General features: G+C 41.4%; 1 protein-coding gene across 4 annotated transcripts in view; it reads left to right on the top strand.

The window, feature by feature from the left end:
* PLXNA4 (plexin A4) overlaps nt 1-19,082 on the top strand; it is a 1,110,285-nt gene that overhangs the window by 199,641 nt on the left and 891,562 nt on the right. For all 4 annotated transcript variants that reach the window (XM_069765352.1, XM_069765353.1, XM_069765354.1 and 1 more), the window contains one exon: nt 10,157-10,339. In XM_069765352.1, the coding sequence (XP_069621453.1) occupies nt 10,157-10,339 (183 nt within the window). The remainder of the gene's footprint in view (nt 1-10,156; nt 10,340-19,082) is intronic.

Here is a 19,082-nt window from a genome sequence, read left to right as displayed (position 1 = left end):
CCATGAAAAGGGGGCAAAAAGACCCTCCGTACCGAACTAACGGCACGGAGGTACACCCTTTGCGTCCCAGAGCTTCCAGCAACAAATTAGACAAGCTGGACAGAAAAAATAGCAAACAAATAGCAAAGAAGAACTTAGCTATGCAGAGCAGCAGGCCACAGGAATGATCCAGGGAAAAGCAAGTCTAACACTGGAACATTGACAGGAAGCCAGGATCAAAGCATTAGGTGGAGTTAAGTAGAGAAGCACCTAACGACCTCACCAGATCACCTGAGGGAGGAAACTCAGAAGCCGCAGTACCACTTCCCTCCACCAACAGAAGCTCACAGAGAGAATCAGCCGAAGTACCACTTGTGACCACAGGAGGGAGCTCTGCCACAGAATTCACAACACATTCTCCTCATATTGAGTGGTCCTCTGGGAGAATTTTGGGATGGAGTAAATCCTGCGAGGGTAGATGTCTGAGGGAGTGCGTTCAGGTTGCTACTACACAGGTACCCGCAGATCTTTCCTCTCTCCCCAAGCACTATTGGCCCTATGCAGACGTGTTCTCCAAAAGAGCTGCGGAGACCCTTCCGCCTCACCGCCCCTATGACTGTCCTATTGACCTTTTGCCTGGTGCCGAGCCTCCCCGGGGTCGAGTCTATCCGTTATCTCTCCCGGAGACAGAGGCAATGTCTCAGTACATCCAAGAGAATCTGGCAAGAGGATTCATTAGGAAGTCAGTGTCATCGGCAGGGGCTGGGTTCTTCTTCGTACAGAAGAAGACTAGAGACTTACGTCCATGCATAGACTACAGGGTTCTTAACGCCATCACCGTTAAGAACAAGTACCCATTACCCCTGATATCTGAGCTGTTTGATAGGCAACAGGGAGCGAGGGTATTTACGAAGTTAGATCTGCGGGGTGCCTACAACCTGATTCGCATCCGTGAGGGGGATGAATGGAAGACGGCTTTTAACACCAGGGATGGGCACTATGAATATCTGGTGATGCCCTTTGGGCTCTGTAATGCCCCAGCCGTTTTCCAAGACTTTGTGAACGACATCTTCCGGGATATGCTCACCACCTCGGTCGTAGTCTATCTGGATGATATTCTCATCTTCTCTCCAGATATTGACTCCCATCGGAGAGATGTTCGCAAAGTCTTCGACCTCTTACGGGCAAACTCCCTCTACGCCAAGTTGGAGAAGTGTGTGTTTGAGCAGGAGTCCTTGCTTTTCCTTGGTTATATCATCTCTGCCCAGGGTTTGGCTATGGATCCTGCCAAGCTACAGGCTGTAATGGGCTGGCAGGAACCCCATTCTCTTAAAGCGGTGCAGCGCTTTATGGGGTTCATTAATTATTATCGCCAGTTCATTCCGCACTTCTCAACTTTGGTAGCTCCCTTGGTTGCCCTAACCAAGAAGGGAGCAAATCCCAAGTTGTGGTCAGAGGAGGTCTCCAAAGCCTTTCTCTCGATCAAGTCACACTTCGCTAGCGCTCCCATCCTACATCGCCCCGATTTTGATAAGCCATTTATCTTGGAGGTGGATGCCTCATCCGTTGGTGCTGGAGCAGTCCTTTTCCAAAAGGATGCTCAAGGTCGGAAGCATCCTTGCTTCTTCTTCTCCAAGACCTTCACACCAGCGGAGAGGAATTATTCCATCGGGGACAGGGAGTTGCTGGCCATGAAGTTGGCTTTTTCGGAGTGGAGACATCTCTTGGAGGGAGCTCGCTTTCCCTTCCAAGTCTTCACTGACCACAAGAACTTGGTGTATCTGCAAACGGCCCAGCAGCTGAATTCTCGCCAGGCTAGATGGTCCCTGTTCTTCTCCCAGTTCCATTTTACTCTCCATTTCCTCTACAGGGAGAAGAACGTTCGTGCTGACGCTCTCTCCCGCTCCGTGGTGTCATCGGAGGAGGAGGAGCCTCGGCTTATTGTCCCTTCTGAGAGCCTGAGAACTGTAGCTCCGGTTTCGCTAGAGTCTGTGCCCCCGGGCAAGACTTTCGTACCAGCTAACTTGCGACCGGAGGTTCTCTCTTGGGCTCACTCCTCCAGAGTGGGTGGGCATTTTGGGACCAAGAGGACATCTGAGCTTCTGGCGAGAACATACTGGTGGCCGCATATGGCCCGAGACGTCAAGGACTATATTCAGGCATGCGTTTCTTGCGCCCAGAATTAGTCTCCTCGGCAACGGCCTGCTGGGTTGCTTTACCCTCTACCGGTGGCAGACAGGCCCTGGGAGATGGTCGGGATGGACTTTGTGGTGGGTCTACCCAAGTCACGTGGCTGCTCCATTATTTGGGTTGTCACCGACCATTTCTCTAAGATGGTGCATTTGGTGCCGCTTCCTCAGTTACCCTCAGCATGGGCCTTGGCGGTGTTGTTCATTAAACACATTTTCCGATTGCATGGTATGCCTGATAAGATTGTCAGCGATCGGGGTCCCCAGTTCGCATCTCGGTTTTGGAGAGAGCTCTGCCGTTTACTCATCATAGAGTTGAACCTCTCCTCTGCATACCATCCCGAGACGAATGGGTTGGTGGAGAGAACCAACCAGACTCTGGTGACATATTTGCGACATTTCGTCTCTGCTAGGCAGGATGACTGGGCATCTTTGCTACCTTGGGCGGAATTTGCCCTGAACAACGCCGTAGCCGATTCCACTGGTCAAACTCCTTTTCTCCTTAATTACGGCCAGCATCCGCGTGTCCCTGTGCCCATGCCCGTGTCATCCACCGATTCTAGGGTGGCAGACTGGGCGGTGGAGGCACGTGACATCTGGGACCGCACACAGGATGCCATCCGGGCCTCCAAGGAGAGAATGAGGGTTTCGGCTGATACACACCGGCGCCCCGCTCCGGTCTTTGCTCCTGGCGACTTAGTGTGGCTCTCCGCCCGTAACATCAGGCTGCGAGTTGAGTCCACTAAGTTTGCTCCTCGCTACATTGGCCCGTTTAAGGTTCTGGAACAGGTCAACCCTGTGGTCTACCGTTTGGCTATTCCTCCACGCCTTGGTATCACCGATACTTTCCACGTTTCCCTCTTAAAGCCCGTTCATTTGTCCTGGTTTTCTGAGTCATCTGCTGGGACATCGGGTTCATCCACGGATGAGTTTGAGGTGAATGCTATTGTGGGGTGCAAGGTGGTACGTGGCAAGAAATTTTATCTGGTGGACTGGAAGGGTCACGGCCCAGAGGATAGAACCTGGGAGCCTGTGGAGCACATTCAGGCTCCGCTGCTTATCGCAGCTTTTGAGCGTAGTGAGGCTCAAGGAGGGGGGGGCCCTAGGAGGGGGGGTAATGTTAGGAGTCGAGTTTCCTCTGCTGCACAGGGGGAATCTCAATCCGTGTCTGCTGTGGTCTCCCATTCGGTATCGGCAGCAGTGGGCTCTGCTCAGCGGAGACGTCGCTCCCAGCGTCTCGCTAAGGCTGATTCGGTGCATAGGGTCACTACTGCCTTTTCTGGCTTTCCTATGGTACCCTGCACTGATCTGCGGTGAGCGAGCATCTCTGGGACTAAGTCCTTGTTTACTCACACTGAGCATGCCCAGGGCAGGGTCTCCCATTGGAGGTCGAGGGCGACATGTTCGGTCACATGCTCAGGTGCTGCAGTACATTCCATTGGTCCTCCTGGAAGGTCCTGAAAGGGCAAAACATGCTCAGGTACTGCAGCACTTTCCATTGGTCCTTCTGGAAGGTCCTGAAAGGGCAAAAACTTCAGTAGCAGCTTCCTGTGCTGCAACTATATAAACTGCGCATGACCGCACGGCCATGCGCTAGTATTGTCTTGTAAATATGTGTGTGCGTTGTGAGTGAAAGTCGCTCTTTAAATAACCCTCCCTATTGAATGTCTGTTCGCGGAAGGTGTATGTTTGCTATCTAGCGCCCGACTTATCCAACAGCACGTAACACACATCACAGCGTCCAGTTGCTGTGTCCGCCAGTACGGCGCCGTGCGCTTCCTCTGCGCTTTCCTTACCCAAGCCTGGGTGGTTAGTGGCGTCCGTCAGTGCGGCACCGCACACACTCTCGTCCCTTATTTACTATTTCAATAGTTTCCTTACGCACCCAGTTGCGGTGTTGTGCCAGCAGTGGTCTAATCGGACTTCAATCCTAGTTGGGGTTGTGTTCGCTGACTTATTGCTCGCGCTCTATGTGCGGTACCGCGGTCCTGTGACGCAACAGGATTGCTTCCTTCACGCAGGGTGAAGTTAACCCTTGTATGTATACTTATAGTACCGCCATATAGTCCGTCTTACGTAGCAGCAGGTGGATCCCGGGTTGCGAACGCACCAATTCCATCTAATAAACTATATATTTGGTGCGTTCCGCCAACCCTAACACTGTCCTTTGCCATTAATATGTTTTTTTACTTGATGTATATTCTGCAGTTTTCTTAAATCTGGCATTGTTTTTCTTGTGTTCCTGCATCTATCTGCTCCTGGGATATGACCCCTTCTTTCTTGTGTATAAATGTAGTCATTTTAGCAAACTAGGTTCTCAATCCTTATCTATGGGTGTCTTATTGAGGACCGGTTGGCTCAAAAGACTAAATTTATATATAGAGAAGAGGGGGCCATATCTTAGGAATCTTGAGGAACAAGAATTAAAAGAAAAACAACTCTAGATTCATGAGAATGGCATTTAAACCTTTAATTAGATCAATGGAAAATTTAGTTGTGTGTAATCTGTTGTCAAACTTCTCAAGTGAGTGATATGATACATGCAAAGTATTAATGCCAGTGGTCATCAATTGTGATCCTGGAATAACCCTTTATCTTGACCAGCGTTCTACAACTTTCTCAAGAGCCACCAATAGATCATGTTTTCAGAACATCCTAATAATTCCATTTTCTATGCCGTACTATTGAAATCCTGAAATCATGATCTGTTGGTGGCTCTTGAGAACTGGAGTTGGGAAACATTGACCTAGATTGATACAGCTTGGAATAGTCATCTGGTTTGTGAACTCTACATCCAAATGTAGATGAACTGTAGACAGTACGTGTCAGTTTTCCACTGTTAGTGAAATAGAAAGTGCATATTCTAATACAAGGTATAATACAGTAATACTATACAGTACATAGTATCTTATGAGCATAGCAACACTTAAGGTTTTATGTGACTGTAACATTCTCTAATGAGTTTAATGAAGAGAAGTCCAGACAATATCTACCACTGATTAATATCACATTTCCTGTGTGGAAATTCTTTAAAAAATACACATATACATAAATTCTTGAGGTTAGTAATCACCAATCCGTTTTTAGCTTCATACTTTGTGCTTTAGGTTTAATGATAAAACACAAATTATTTCAGCACAGTTTATGTGAACCAGCAATATATGAGGAGCCTGGTAAAGCCATCAAGAAATAACTGGGACATTGCTTTGTGTGCCAGTCTGCCTATGTTGACCACATCAAAAACAGTAAAAGACACAGCTCATGAAAGTGATGTCAACATGCATTTGGAAAGAAACTCAAGGAAAAATGTGCCTACGTCTTAAATCTGAGATGAACACAATTGTTATTCATACAGTAAAGGCAATATTCTTGGTGTGTGTGTCCCTGTGGGCAGATATTCGCACCCGAGGTTCACTGACTCTACAACTTAGAACTTTTTTCAGTTGTTGTACCAATCTCTTTTCCAGAAAGGCAATATAATGAGAATACAGCACTAGAATTTCACTAAAGCAGCCGGTCACATTTCTGATTCAGATGTATGTGACAGTTTTAACAAGGTACTACACTAAGCCACTGGAAAACTGTTAAAAATTTTATGCTGTGTTTTCATTGGAAAGTTCTACAATAAAAAAATAATAAGAAGTAAGGGTAAATGTAACATATGCTGTGAGGGGACTCACCCAACGACAATATTAGTATGCCAAGGTTTCGAGTACCTCTGGTTTCTCGTCTCCATCACTCATTGATTTCTGCTATTCTTCTATATTGAGTTTATTCTCTGCTTCTCTATTTTTCTGAACATCTCCCAACAGATGGGTTGCTTCTAAAAAACATACAAAACACATGTATCAATGGTATTATATATAGAAGAGTAATCTGCGCATAAACCCATTGCGCTAAGGGCGCAGCATTAATATCACAGGTAGTACATCCCAAGCCTGTGTTGTTAGTATTCTGCCCTCGAAGATTGCCATCCCACAAGCTTTCCACCAGCCTTTTGATTTATTTATTTCTTGAAATCAAATGACAGCAGAGTCCCGAAAGACAAAACATACTTCAATTCTAACGCCTTCTTCGTACAAATCCAGACTGTAAATCCTGTAATCTATTCAATAAGCTTGGGAGTGGTTTGTTGATTCAGCACAAACTCATAAAATTGCTTAAATATATGTTTGTATATACTTTTTTAGTCCCATAATGCTTTGCAAAATCTCAGTAATATACTGTAGGACTGTTTTAAAGGGAACCTGTTGATACCGCATTAATCTTGACCTAATTCCCAAATCCATTTGCTGAAATGTAGCCCCAAGCTTGCAAGGAATCTTTACTATGTTTCCTGCAGTCACTCATTATTGTACCACTGTCTAGCCTTTCGGTAATCAAACTGCTTTTTGTTGCACAGAAATATTTCATTCAAATTGTGAAAGAGCATCTGCTGTCACTTTTTTTGCACTCCAGTTACTATGTTTTTGGGCATAGATAGGTCACTTACCCTTTTCCATGTAAAATATATGATTTTTTGTATCGCAATTCTTCCACGAAGACCAATTCTAGCCAAGCTTCTCCAAACACTAGATGGGTGTAGCTGGAACCCACTCATAGCTGCTAGTTCTGTGTTGATGGCACTGCTGGAGACCTTCTGATTCTCAAAGGAAAGCAAGTATCATCTCTGTACCAAACATATAGCCTTTAAGTACCTTGTCAGCACAAAAGAAAAAAAAGAACTGTTAGAAGTGATGATCTGGCCACCACAGAGCCCTGATCTCAACATCATCAAATCTGCATGGAATTAATTAAAGAGACAGAAGGTATTGCACAAGCATATATCCACTGATGATCTATGGTTAGTAGAAATTACCGAATTTATTGGAGTTGAATCGAATTCCACTCGATTATGCAACAAATAATCTTTTTGGGATAAAGATTTTTGTAAATTTGCTCCTTCCTGATTCAGAAAAGTGCTGGCCACCATTTTTCTGAACGATAGATGGCAGATGGCTGGCATAATTGAATAAGGATATAAAATCTTTGCACTCAACTCATCGCTCACCTGTCTTGTCCTTCTGCTGATTGCTGCTCACCATCCGGTCCGCAAAACTGTTACTTCTTTCCCCTGTCTCGTGTCGCATCTCACAGCCTCTTCACATTATGGCCTAGACTTCAAACCATGATCAGGTCTCAAAGATCTGTGACATCAGGGTATCTGGCTCGCAGTGACCCCTGATGCTTGGTCGTGGCCTAGGGAGACAAGGTCGAAAATGCTACTACAGAAAGTAAAGGACTGTACATCAGGAAGTGCTAATTACTGCCTGCTGTCTAGTCTTCAGGATCTCTTCGTTTTGTGATCGTAGATCAAACCTGTTCATTCTTGGCCAGGAGCCTTGGCCATGATCAGGCCTCAAAGATCACTCTCAGGCCTGGTTGTGGCTGTAAGTCCCCCCACAGAGTAAACAGGCCTGGAGATGCAGCTCACTATGAGGAAAGAAGAGGTTCAGATGGATCAGATAGAAAGGCGGTGAGGGGAGGGTAAGACTTTATTTTTCTTTTTTACATTTTACATTTATTATGCTCTGGGGTCTGGAGAGACCCCATAGTTTAATACGGGACATTCAATTTGCAAAGAATAATTTTGATGCAAATCAAATTTCCCTGGAAAATCTAAGGTATTAACCAAATTTGAATCTTGACAGGTTAGTTCATCTCTAGATGGTTAGCTCGTCAAGATTTTGGGAACTACCACCCTGCTGTGTTTCTTCTTAAACGGTGTTTCAGTGTACAAAAATTTATGCTATTTGAAGCCAGTCACACACAATATGGATTTTTTTTTAATTTGTCTTTTGTTCAGTCACTATTCATTTTGTCAATTACAGTAATAAAAATAAACTATTAACGTCTATCTTTGAAAGCATTCTTAATAATAATAATAATAATAATAATAATCTTTATTTATATAGCGCCAACATATTCCGCAGCGCTTTACAGTTTAACAGTTTCAAACACAACAGTCATAGGTAACAATGTTAACAATAAAGTAATAAAGCAAAATAAGACAAAATAAGACGACCCTGCTCGTGAGAGCTTACAATCTACAATGAGGTGGGGAGATACAAAGTACAGGTGTGTATTTACAATGATGTATTTACAATGATGATCCAGCCATCTTCAGGGAGTTGGGGGTAGATGGAGATACTGAATTGGTACACACAAACATAAAATGAGTTTGATTAGGGAATGTGATAGGCCGCTCTGAACAAATGAGTTTTGAGCGAGCGCCTAAAACTATGCAAATTGTGGATGGTCCTAATATCTTGGGGTAGAGCATTCCAGAGGATTGGCGCAGCACGGGAGAAGTCTTGGAGTCGGGAGTGGGAGGTACGGATTAGTGCAGAGGTTAGTCGAAAGTCATTTGCAGAGAGCAGTGGTCGGCTAGGCTAGAAATGAGGGAGGAGATGTAAGGGGGTGCCGCACTGTGGAGAGCTTTGTGGGTGAGAACAAGTACTTTGAATTGTATCCTGTAATGAATGGGCAGCCAGTGCAACGACTGGCGAAGAGCGGACACATCCGACACATCCGTTACTTTGCAGCCCACATCTGCCTAAACCTTTTGCACAGTACTGTTATGTCAGGAGAGCCAATGGGTCCTCTGTTGGTTTATAAAGGTTGATTATGATGCAGATTACGGTACTCATATCCATAGTCACACCCCCTATCAAAATTCTGACAAGTTTTCTATAACTTGAAGTTTTTTTTAGGTTTTTCATAAATTCCTCTCATGACACTATATATAGTTTCTGCAATTTTGAACCATGTTATTAACCTTCAAAGCTGTCAAATATCATAATATTCCAGTGAATGAGTTGTTTGGAGAGTTCGCTTATTTGGTGCATTATTAACAGGTGACATGTACTTCTTAGACAATCAGTCTATGCCTATTAGGGTTAGGGTCGCACCATGTTTTTGTGCTCCCTTAATAATAATAATAATTTTTATTTTTTATATAGCGCTAACATATTCCACAGCGCTTTACAGTTTGCATACATTATCATCGCTGTTCCCATTGAGGCTCACAGTCTACATTTCCTATCAGTATGTCTTTGGATGTGGGAGGAAACTGGAAGAAACCTTAGCAAACACGGGGAGAACATACAAACTCCTTGCAGATGTTGTCCTTGGTGGGATTTGAACCCAGGACTCCAGGGCTGCAAGGCTGCAGTGCTATCAACTGAGCCACCTTGAAGGTTTATGGGTTTTTTCAAGATTAGAAGCAAAGTGTACCTTTAAAAACTTGCAACAGAAGAAGGAAGGATTAAAAAATGTAATGTCAGATGGATAGACCAAGATTATGTTTATAAGAATGCACTACTGAAATACTTCTGCAAAACCCATCCATATGTTACGGTTTATGAAAGCCTGTGGTAGTGCCAAATTTCCTTAAGATATAATGCATGTATTTATCCTGTGCTGCATTTTTAGACTAACAGATACCATACATTTGGTATAATATAAAAAGAAAATTCAGCAGCGCTTGAAGTACGTACTTTCATAGTTTAGATTAAAAATACAATAAACTATAATTTTAGATTATTTTTACAAACTTAATTTATGGAAGCATGAAAGGTGATTATGCTATATAAATTGCCTAATTAATGAATGGACCAATTAAAGAGGTCCTTGTTAGGATCACTTCATGATAAGCAGATGAAGCAGTGTTGCCTTCTTTACTACAGCACCTCCGGAGTGCAGGTGAAGTATTACACAGCAACAGTACTAATAGACTGAAGGAATGTCTGTGTAATGGATGGACATGTGAGGTCCTTTGGGGTGAGAGATTCTTTTGGTAGCACTATCCACTCTGTAAAACATGAGCCTGATGATATTACCCCACAATATCCTTATGATGTATTTAAATGTCTTATTCAAGTTTGGTTAGACAAGTTATACCTATATGATCTTTGCATTTTTCATGTTCTAATTTTCTGTTTTTACAGCTCATAATAATTGACGATGACTTCTGTGGTTTGGACATGAATGCCCCTCTGGGAGTATCTGAAATGGTTCAAGGGTACCCTGTCTTTACAGAGGATCGGGATGGGATGACTTCCGTTATAGCCTACGTGTACAAAAATCATTCATTGGCGTTTGTGGGGACCAAAAGTGGAAAACTCAAAAAGGTAGGATTACTGTTTGCGTTTAATCACCTATAAATATATGATGTTTCAAAGTATCTTTCAATAAATTAAAGAGTTGAAGAAATCACAGACAACGTGCATGTAGTTGGGAAAATCCTGTTAGAGTTCTACAAATTTTCTACAAACCCTATGATCTAAGCATGATTGCACATGCTACAATCCAACTCAGCAAACTGGCTTCTACTTTTGACTTCCATATTGTCATATTTATATGCAAATAATTAGATAATAATTATTAGATCACTTCCTGAACCTGTTTCATGGTCCGCACTGTCTGAACCATAAGGAGCATAAATCAGAGACCAGCTCCTCCATTGCAATCATCTATTATTTATTCTGAAACGCTGCAGCATTTTAGAGAAGGACCCAGTTCAAAGCATGGCGGGGATGAGGTGACTAGGCCAAGAGGTGTGTTCCTGCCGACTCTCCCTGCCTACTCAACTAGACTGACTGGTCTCTCCCTACACATATACATAGGAAGAGATCAGTTGGAGTTTGGGATGTGACTAGTCACCTCATCCCAGGCCTCGTCCTAGGCTAAAATTTTTCTCTGAAAAGTCTCAGCATTTCATAGTAAACCATAGATGTTTGTAATGCAGGAGCTGGTCTCTGATTAATTCTGGCTGGGTTGGGCAGCACAAATAATGTGATTGATACCCTTCACAGGGGCTCTTGAAACCCCTGAAAAATATGGCCAATACAAAGATGCTTGAGTCCCCCAGTTCCCTTTTCTGGATTCATTAAGGCATTCTTAATGAAAGAGACAACCTTCTTAATCATAAATAGCTTTCTGATGATCTGCATCAATGAAAGTCATGGAGATAGTATATGTTTTATTTCCAACTTCATGTGGGAGTATTATGTAAGCAGTGTAAAGAGATGTGCGCATGAGATGCTTCAATTTAGGAATCTTTCCATGACTACAAAATTAATATGAGATCGGTAGGGGACTGACTCCCAGCACTGCATGCAATTAGCTGACTGAAAGGGTTTTGGCCTTGTAGCAAACCCCACATCCACTGTATTGTTTACCAGGCAAGGACAGTGCCCTCTTCATAGTATTGCAATTGCCGATCTGTCTGATAAATTAGAATTGAACTGTTCACTTTGAAGTCGGGCAAATCCACTGCCAAAAGGATAATGCCTGGTAAACAATAAGGCTATGTGCACACGTTGAAGATTTGACTGTGGAATTTTCTGTGCAGATTTTGCATTTCTTGGCAGAAAACGCAGGTCAGAATCTGCACCTTTTTTGGTATGTGCAGATTTTTGTGCAGATTTCTTCCTTTTTTTCTCCCTGCAGATTTCTATTATGGAATGGGTGCAGAAACCCAGTAAGATCTGCACAAAAGAAGTGACGTGGTCATTTTTTGAATCTGCTGCGTTTTCCGTGCAGATTTTTCCTCACCATTAGCACAGCATTTTTTTTTGCCATTGATTTACATTGTACTGTAAATCACTTGCAGGTCTGCAGCATTTCTGCGCGGAAAAAAAGCTGCAGTTCTGCAGGAAATCTGCAACGTATGCACATACCCAAGGGGGAATCAATGACCTTTTGATTTGAAGATATTGATCATCAATAATGTAGTCTTGAAAAACTCCTTTAAAGGGGTTTTCCAATGAAATATACTTTTCAGGGACAGACCACTGAGAGCCCACTAATTCATATAATGGGGTTCCAAGAGTCCCTATAAGAATGGAGTGGGGGTAAACATGCTTGAAAACCACTTAAAAATTAGCCCCCTGTGTTATTTGTCTTGCCTTTTACAATTATTACAGCCATAAAGAAAACTGTAGACATATTTTCACTACATGCTTTACTTTATACTGCAGGGAGCTCATGAAACTATCTTATCTTGCTGTTCTGCAGACAAGATCCCTGAGATCAGTTTATCAAGACCCAAGCTTTCTACCTTAGATTTTACAGTGTGTAGAACCTCCTTAACTTGAAGCACCCCAATCAGTCTGTAGAACCTCCTTAACGTGAAGCACCCCACTCCCCAATCAGTCTGTAGAACCTCTTTAACGTGAAACACCCCTCTACCCAATCAGTCTGTGGAACCTTCTTAAGGTGAAGCACCGCACTCCCTAATCAGTCTGTAGAACCGAACCTCCTTAACGTGAAGCACCCCAATCAGTCAGTAGAACCTCCTTAACGTGAAGCACCCCAATCAGTCTGTAGAACCTCCTTAACGTGAAGCACCCCAATCAGTCAGTAGAACCTCCTTAACGTGAAGCACCCCACTCCCTAATCAGTCTGTAGAACCTCCTTAACATGAAGCACCTCTCTTCCCAATCAGTCTGTAGAGCCTCCTTAACATGAAGCACCTCTCTCCCCAATCAGTCTGTAGAGCCTCCTTAACATGTAGCACCCTAATCCACAATGGACATCTAATACATTTTTCCATATAACTGGGGTTGCATATGTTCCATTTCTCACGGTTGTGAAAACTACACGCTATAGCCATATGACTCGTCACAAGTGGTGTCACATCTTAAATGTTATTAGCAGAAGCACATGTCTGCAGTGGCGTAACTACTTGTTAATCCAGCATTAGAGTATTGTAGTCACAAGAACGAAGAGGACAGTTTATGCATATTTTATATCAACAGCATGTGATTTCACAAGAAGAGCATTTGAACAAGAAATTGCTTGCTATGCCCAAATGATAGCATGTAAATGTCTGTGCAAATGGTTTCTAGTACGCCACAGCGTTAGATGTCTCTGATTTATTTGTGACCTACTTTTGGTACAAATCGTCATAGCCATAACTGTAAGAAACCGGGACCTGCTGTCTAATCAGCTACTTCCTGTCATAATGGGTATTTCTTCTGCCTCCAAATAAGAAGAAAAGAGAGAATTTTCTCTGTTGCCTCTCTCCAGTATATACAATGTACTTCTTTCAACCATTGTCACTTAATTTGATACTAAAGAGAAAATACTCCAGTGATGCTTTGTTTGTGCCAATTTAAAGTCTAATGTGACGAGGAGCAGTGTATGTAATATGATGCTGTACTATTATTAATCTGCACACAATAGGAGACTTTTATGAATTCTGTTATAAAGGAATTAAGTCACTGCCCATGGCAATTAATTAGTTTTCTGCTGTTCATTTTTTTCAAAACATAATTTTATTCACTTGAAAAATCATATTTTGGTTTAGTGGTTAAATGTTTCCCAGAACCGCCACGTATCACCTATCCACAGGATAGCTGGCAAGTGTCTAATCACCGGGTGTCCCATTGCTGGATCCCCCATTGATCACTAGAATTGTGATCTGACATTTTAATGGAGTGGCGATTAGGAATATGCTATACTCTGTCAGTAGGGAGCAGCAGCGCGTCTGCTCACTGATCTCATGATCAGTGGTGGTCATGGACAGAGCCAAAACTGTTTTTGGCTCTGGGACTGCTGAATCACTCATTTGACTCTTATAACATGAAAAAAAGTATTTTGTTCATAAAGTTTTTTTATAAAAGTAGCTAAGCGATTTCTGTACTGATCTGCAGATCAAGGATGAGAATACTGTAGACTCAGGAAATGACTCATATTGGACCAATTATAAGAAAAACATACATAATAAAACTTTTTGGCAATTCAGAGGAAATACATTACCATTTGAAGGTAGAAACATGATTTCAGGATAATAGGCCACTTGTACATGATAAGAGATGTTGACGCATAGGGAGCGTTACAAGTAGGCTGCTCAAAATCACAGTATAAAGGCTAATTGACATTGTACAAGTGAATCATATCACATCAGCAACCAAAAGAAGGGATTGAATGGGACGTACTGTAGGTATGACTTAAGTTGCATTTACAATGCACAATTATCATGAAGTGAGTCATTAAGAACACTGATTTTATGATAATCATCTAGACAGAATGTTGATCACCCAACAAATGGAGCCTATATGCACTGAAAAATCTACTGCAGATCCCATCTGAATTTTGGTTTGCCCTGTAAGCAGGCTGCTAACTGATCGCCGTTTGGCAAACAAATAGTTGATCGGCGGTAATTTAGTGCCACAGGTCGGCTGATGTAAATGGACCTTTAGTGCTACAAACTCTTAAATGTCCAATTTAGAAGCAGCTATGCACCTTTTTATCAACCTTGCTTTTTGCAATGTATGGGCCCAACAGCATATACAAAATGCAATCTATGCCACTCGCATAATGTTTAAAAAATTGAAATACAAAACAGGTGTGCTAAAAGCGCTGCTGAGTGCGACAGACCTTCATAAGAATTTATTAAAAGAATTAGGGCTACACGGTTCGGACAGATGCCTTAAGTGCTCTTAACGGACAATGAGACCTATTCAAGCTCTCCACCCTTCTCTCCAGCACTAAAAAGATGGAAGAACCATCCAGAGGGTCACCTTTTCCTTTTTCTCTTACAAAAGGTGAGGGTGTCTTTCAACCATGTGATGGGAAAATCTAGGGTGCATACCAATGCCAATCCCATATAAAATATTGATACTTACTATAATACTAATAATATTGATACTTACATTTTGATGCTTACTGAGTCATTCTCCACTTTATAATGCATATTTAAATATATTGACACAGTAATCATCAGAAAGCAACCTACTGATGACCATCCATATGAACAGCGTGGGAATTTTACAAACGTTACAGAAAACATCTCCAACTGGGAACATTTTGTCGACCACGACAATCAATCAATCAATCAATTTATAGGAGGAATAACTGAGAATTGGTACAACACAATGATATGACAACTTATAAAGTAGAATTATTATATTAAGGGGAGTATATAGTCAATTACTAAAATAGACACGTTCCGAAAAACTAGCATGTCCTCTTCATCAGGCACATTGCTTGTAAATGGGGTGGTAGGAGTATTCAAGAACCGCAAAAGCAAGGAGAAAAAATAGCATTAAAGAGAAGACTGAGCCATTATGTTCAGCATTGCATTTGTGGTTACAATCTCAATACGCTTAATGCTCTTTGTACTTAGGAAACTGCTACAATGTTCATAGGCTTGGCTGGAGTCCACACTATTATTTGTGACTTTACAAACCGGACTTGATTGAATTTCAACAAAAGGAATTGATTAAGCAAGGGACAAAGTGTTAACTCAAGAAGGTGGCAAAATATACTCTGATGTATAATGAGAGCGACTTTTAATATAAAAATAACAGAATGTCATCATACTGTAAATGCATGGAAATATATGACTAATTTATTAGCCTGTCTACAAGTGCACAGCACATATGGCACATATAGAGTGCACTAAACACTTTAGTATTGATAGATTCCATTTTTCCTTAAACATTAGCTCATTATTTAGTTTACAAGATTTTTACCAAAAAGTGAGCAACATCCACAAGAGGTGAGTCCTTTGCAAAATGTGGAGTCAGAAGTAGGGAGTCTTTATGACCAATCTTAATATATACTTACCTTGTAATGTCTTCACATCCTTTTCCATCCAAATGTGTCTGGATCCCAGAATTCCCAGCGGCGGAAGTTCACCGACCTCCATATTTGGACACCCAAGTGATGCGCCGCCTCCGGGATGATTCACTGACCGCCAACATCTTTGTACAGGAGGAGCGCATGCGCAGTTTTAATATGACTTTCTGTCTACACAAAGTTGGCGACGGTCTGATTTACTGCAGGGTGAGAGAGACAGAGCACAGGGGGGAGACAGCTCAAACGGGACAGCACATGAGGGGAGAACACAGCACAGGAAGGAGAGAGAGCAGACAAGGGGGATAGCACATGGGGTACACAGATCAAAGAAGAGAGCACAGACGGGAGAAGTCAGCACATGGGAAAAGAGAGAGTGGATAGGTGGGTGAGCACATGGGGGGAGAGATTCTCAACGCTGCAAAGCCTGCCCGCATCGTAACATTACAAGGTCCATGGAATATTGATTTTAGCAATGAGGGGTCAATAACAAAAATGCAAAATAGTACCTCAGCTACTAAATAGAAACCTCAGCATTTAAAGGGGATTTCCACCTAAATTAAATAAATAATATAACATGTATACTTACACATTTTGTTTATTACTTTTCTGTCAAATTATTACAGGAGTTGACCCTTGAAAAACATTTATAACTAGTCCCCTGGATAGGTGATAAAAGTGTGATGAATGGGGGCCACAGCACATCATGGTTATATTTATATATGAATAGTTATAACCAATAGAAGGAAAAGGATGGCACTAGAGCAAATACGAAATCCGACAGGCAGGACTGATGGCGGACAAATGAAAATCAGGCTTCACGAGTGCTTGTGGGCTATGGTGCTCTACATACTCAAAGTAGAACTGAAAGTCCAAAATAGCCAAAACAGAGAAAATATGCGGCACTCACCCCAATGTAGCAGTGGAAATCGTGAATTTTATTGGAGAAAATGAAAGAAATGCATCTGTCAGGACATAAGGTACAAAGGAGGGTGCGGTACCTCACCCTCCTGTGTACCTGATGTCCTGACAGATGCATTTCTTTCATTTTCTCCAATAAAATTCACGATTTCCACTGCTACATTGGGGTGAGTGCCGCATATTTTCTCTGTTTTGGATATTTATATATGATCTTTGCTTATATAGTGCAATTAATTCTTCAGCAATATACAGACATTGTCATCCCTGTCCCCAATGGGACTCACAATCTAGTTTCCCTATCGGTATGCCTTTGGAGTGTGGGAGTAACCCGGAGTACCCTATCTATCAATCAATCTATCTATCTATCTATCTATCTATCTATCTATCTATCTATCTATCAGTCTATCTATCTGTCTGTCATCTATCTATCTATCTATCTATCTATCTATCTGTCTATCTATCTGTCTGTTATCTATCTATCTATCAGTCTATCTATCTGTCATCTATCTATCTATCTATCTATCAGTCTATCTATCTATCTGTCTGTCATCTATCTATCTATCTATAGATCTATCTATCATCTATCAATCTATCTATTATCTATCTATCTATCTATCTATCTATCTATCTATCTATCAGTCTATATCAATCTATCTATCTATCTATCTATCTATCAGTCTATCCATCTATCTATCTATCTATATATCTATATATCTATCAGTCTATCTGTCATCTATCTATCTGTCATCTATCTATCTATCTATCTATCTATCTATCTATCTATCTGTCTCTCATCTATCTATCTATCTATTTATCTATCTATCTGTCTCTCATCTATCTATCTATAGATCTATCTATCATCTATCAATCTATCTATCTATCTGTCTGTCATCTATCTATCTATCTATAGATCTATCTATCATCTATCTATCAATCTATCTATCATCTATCTATCTATGTATCATCTATAGATCTATCTATTGTCTATCTATCTATCTATCTATCTATCTATCTATCTATCTATCTATCTATCTATCAGTCTATATCAATCTATCTATCTATCTATCTATCTATCTATCTATCTATCTATCTATCTATCTATCTATCAGTCTATCCATCTATCTATCTATCTATATATCTATATATCTATCAGTCTATCTGTCATCTATCTATCTGTCATCTATCTATCTATCTATCTATCTATCTGTCTCTCATCTATCTATCTATCTATTTATCTATCTATCTGTCTCTCATCTATCTATCTATCTATAGATCTATCTATCATCTATCAATCTATCTATCTATCTGTCTGTCATCTATCTATCTATCTATAGATCTATCTATCATCTATCTATCAATCTATCTATCATCTATCTATCTATCTATCATCTATAGATCTATCTATTGTCTGTCTATCTATCTATCTATCTATCTATCTATCTATCTATCTATCTATAGATCTATCTATTATCTATCTATCTGTCATCTATCTATCTCATATCTATTTATCTCTCCCATATCTATCTAGCTATCTATATATTTATCTAATATGCACATTTGTGTATCAAATAATATATAGACTGATGGAAGTGGTAAAACCAAAAATCTAAGAAATGTAGAAAAGTTTCAGCCCAAGGAGATGCATATTCGGACAATACACTACACTGTTGCTCTGCAATACTGTAGTATCAGTACAGCCATAAAGCGTTTTATAGGCAGGAGTGCAGGGAGGGAGCCAAGAAGGCTCCTGGTAACAACTTTCATGGAGCTGTCATCCACAAGGTGCCCCAAGGGAGCTATGAAAGGTGTGGGATTCCTGAGTCTCTATATGTTAAGGAATCAAGCAGTGCACTTCAATAGTCGGGGATCACTAGGTGTCTCTGCAATTAGCTGCAACCTACTATCTTGTTCTGACAAATTAGAGCATTTTCATGAGCTCATTTTTTACACACTGCCACTCCTGTAGGAAAAGCTGGGGGTTGGTAATGCCATGGAAATGCTATAGTATTCTCACAGAGACCTTTCTATAGATGGCTGAAAGGGGCATAGAATACAATACGGAGCTTGTGATAGAGACCGCAGATACAGGGGCAGTGACTTCATTATGTGTTTTCGAGACATAATATCAGCATATTAAAAAGTACAATCAGATTTTGGCATTAATAAAGGCTGCTTATGAAGAACTGCAGGGTTACTAGCTCTGCATCTGCCCGCAGTGCGAAGGTTTCTAGAACTGTTCCCTAATATAATTGAATGCAGTCTCTTAGAAATAGTATATGCGCCGATTCAGAGCAGCAGGCGGAATATTTGCCAGCATTTAGCTGTGTCATTATGTTTTCAAAAATTATTATGGCTATTATGTTTTCA

This window comes from Ranitomeya imitator, chromosome 4, assembly GCF_032444005.1.
Source record: "Ranitomeya imitator isolate aRanImi1 chromosome 4, aRanImi1.pri, whole genome shotgun sequence".
Taxonomy (NCBI): Eukaryota; Metazoa; Chordata; class Amphibia; order Anura; family Dendrobatidae; genus Ranitomeya; species Ranitomeya imitator.
The sequence above is the reverse complement of the archived record's forward strand: the minus strand, read 5'-3'. Positions and strand labels throughout refer to the sequence as shown.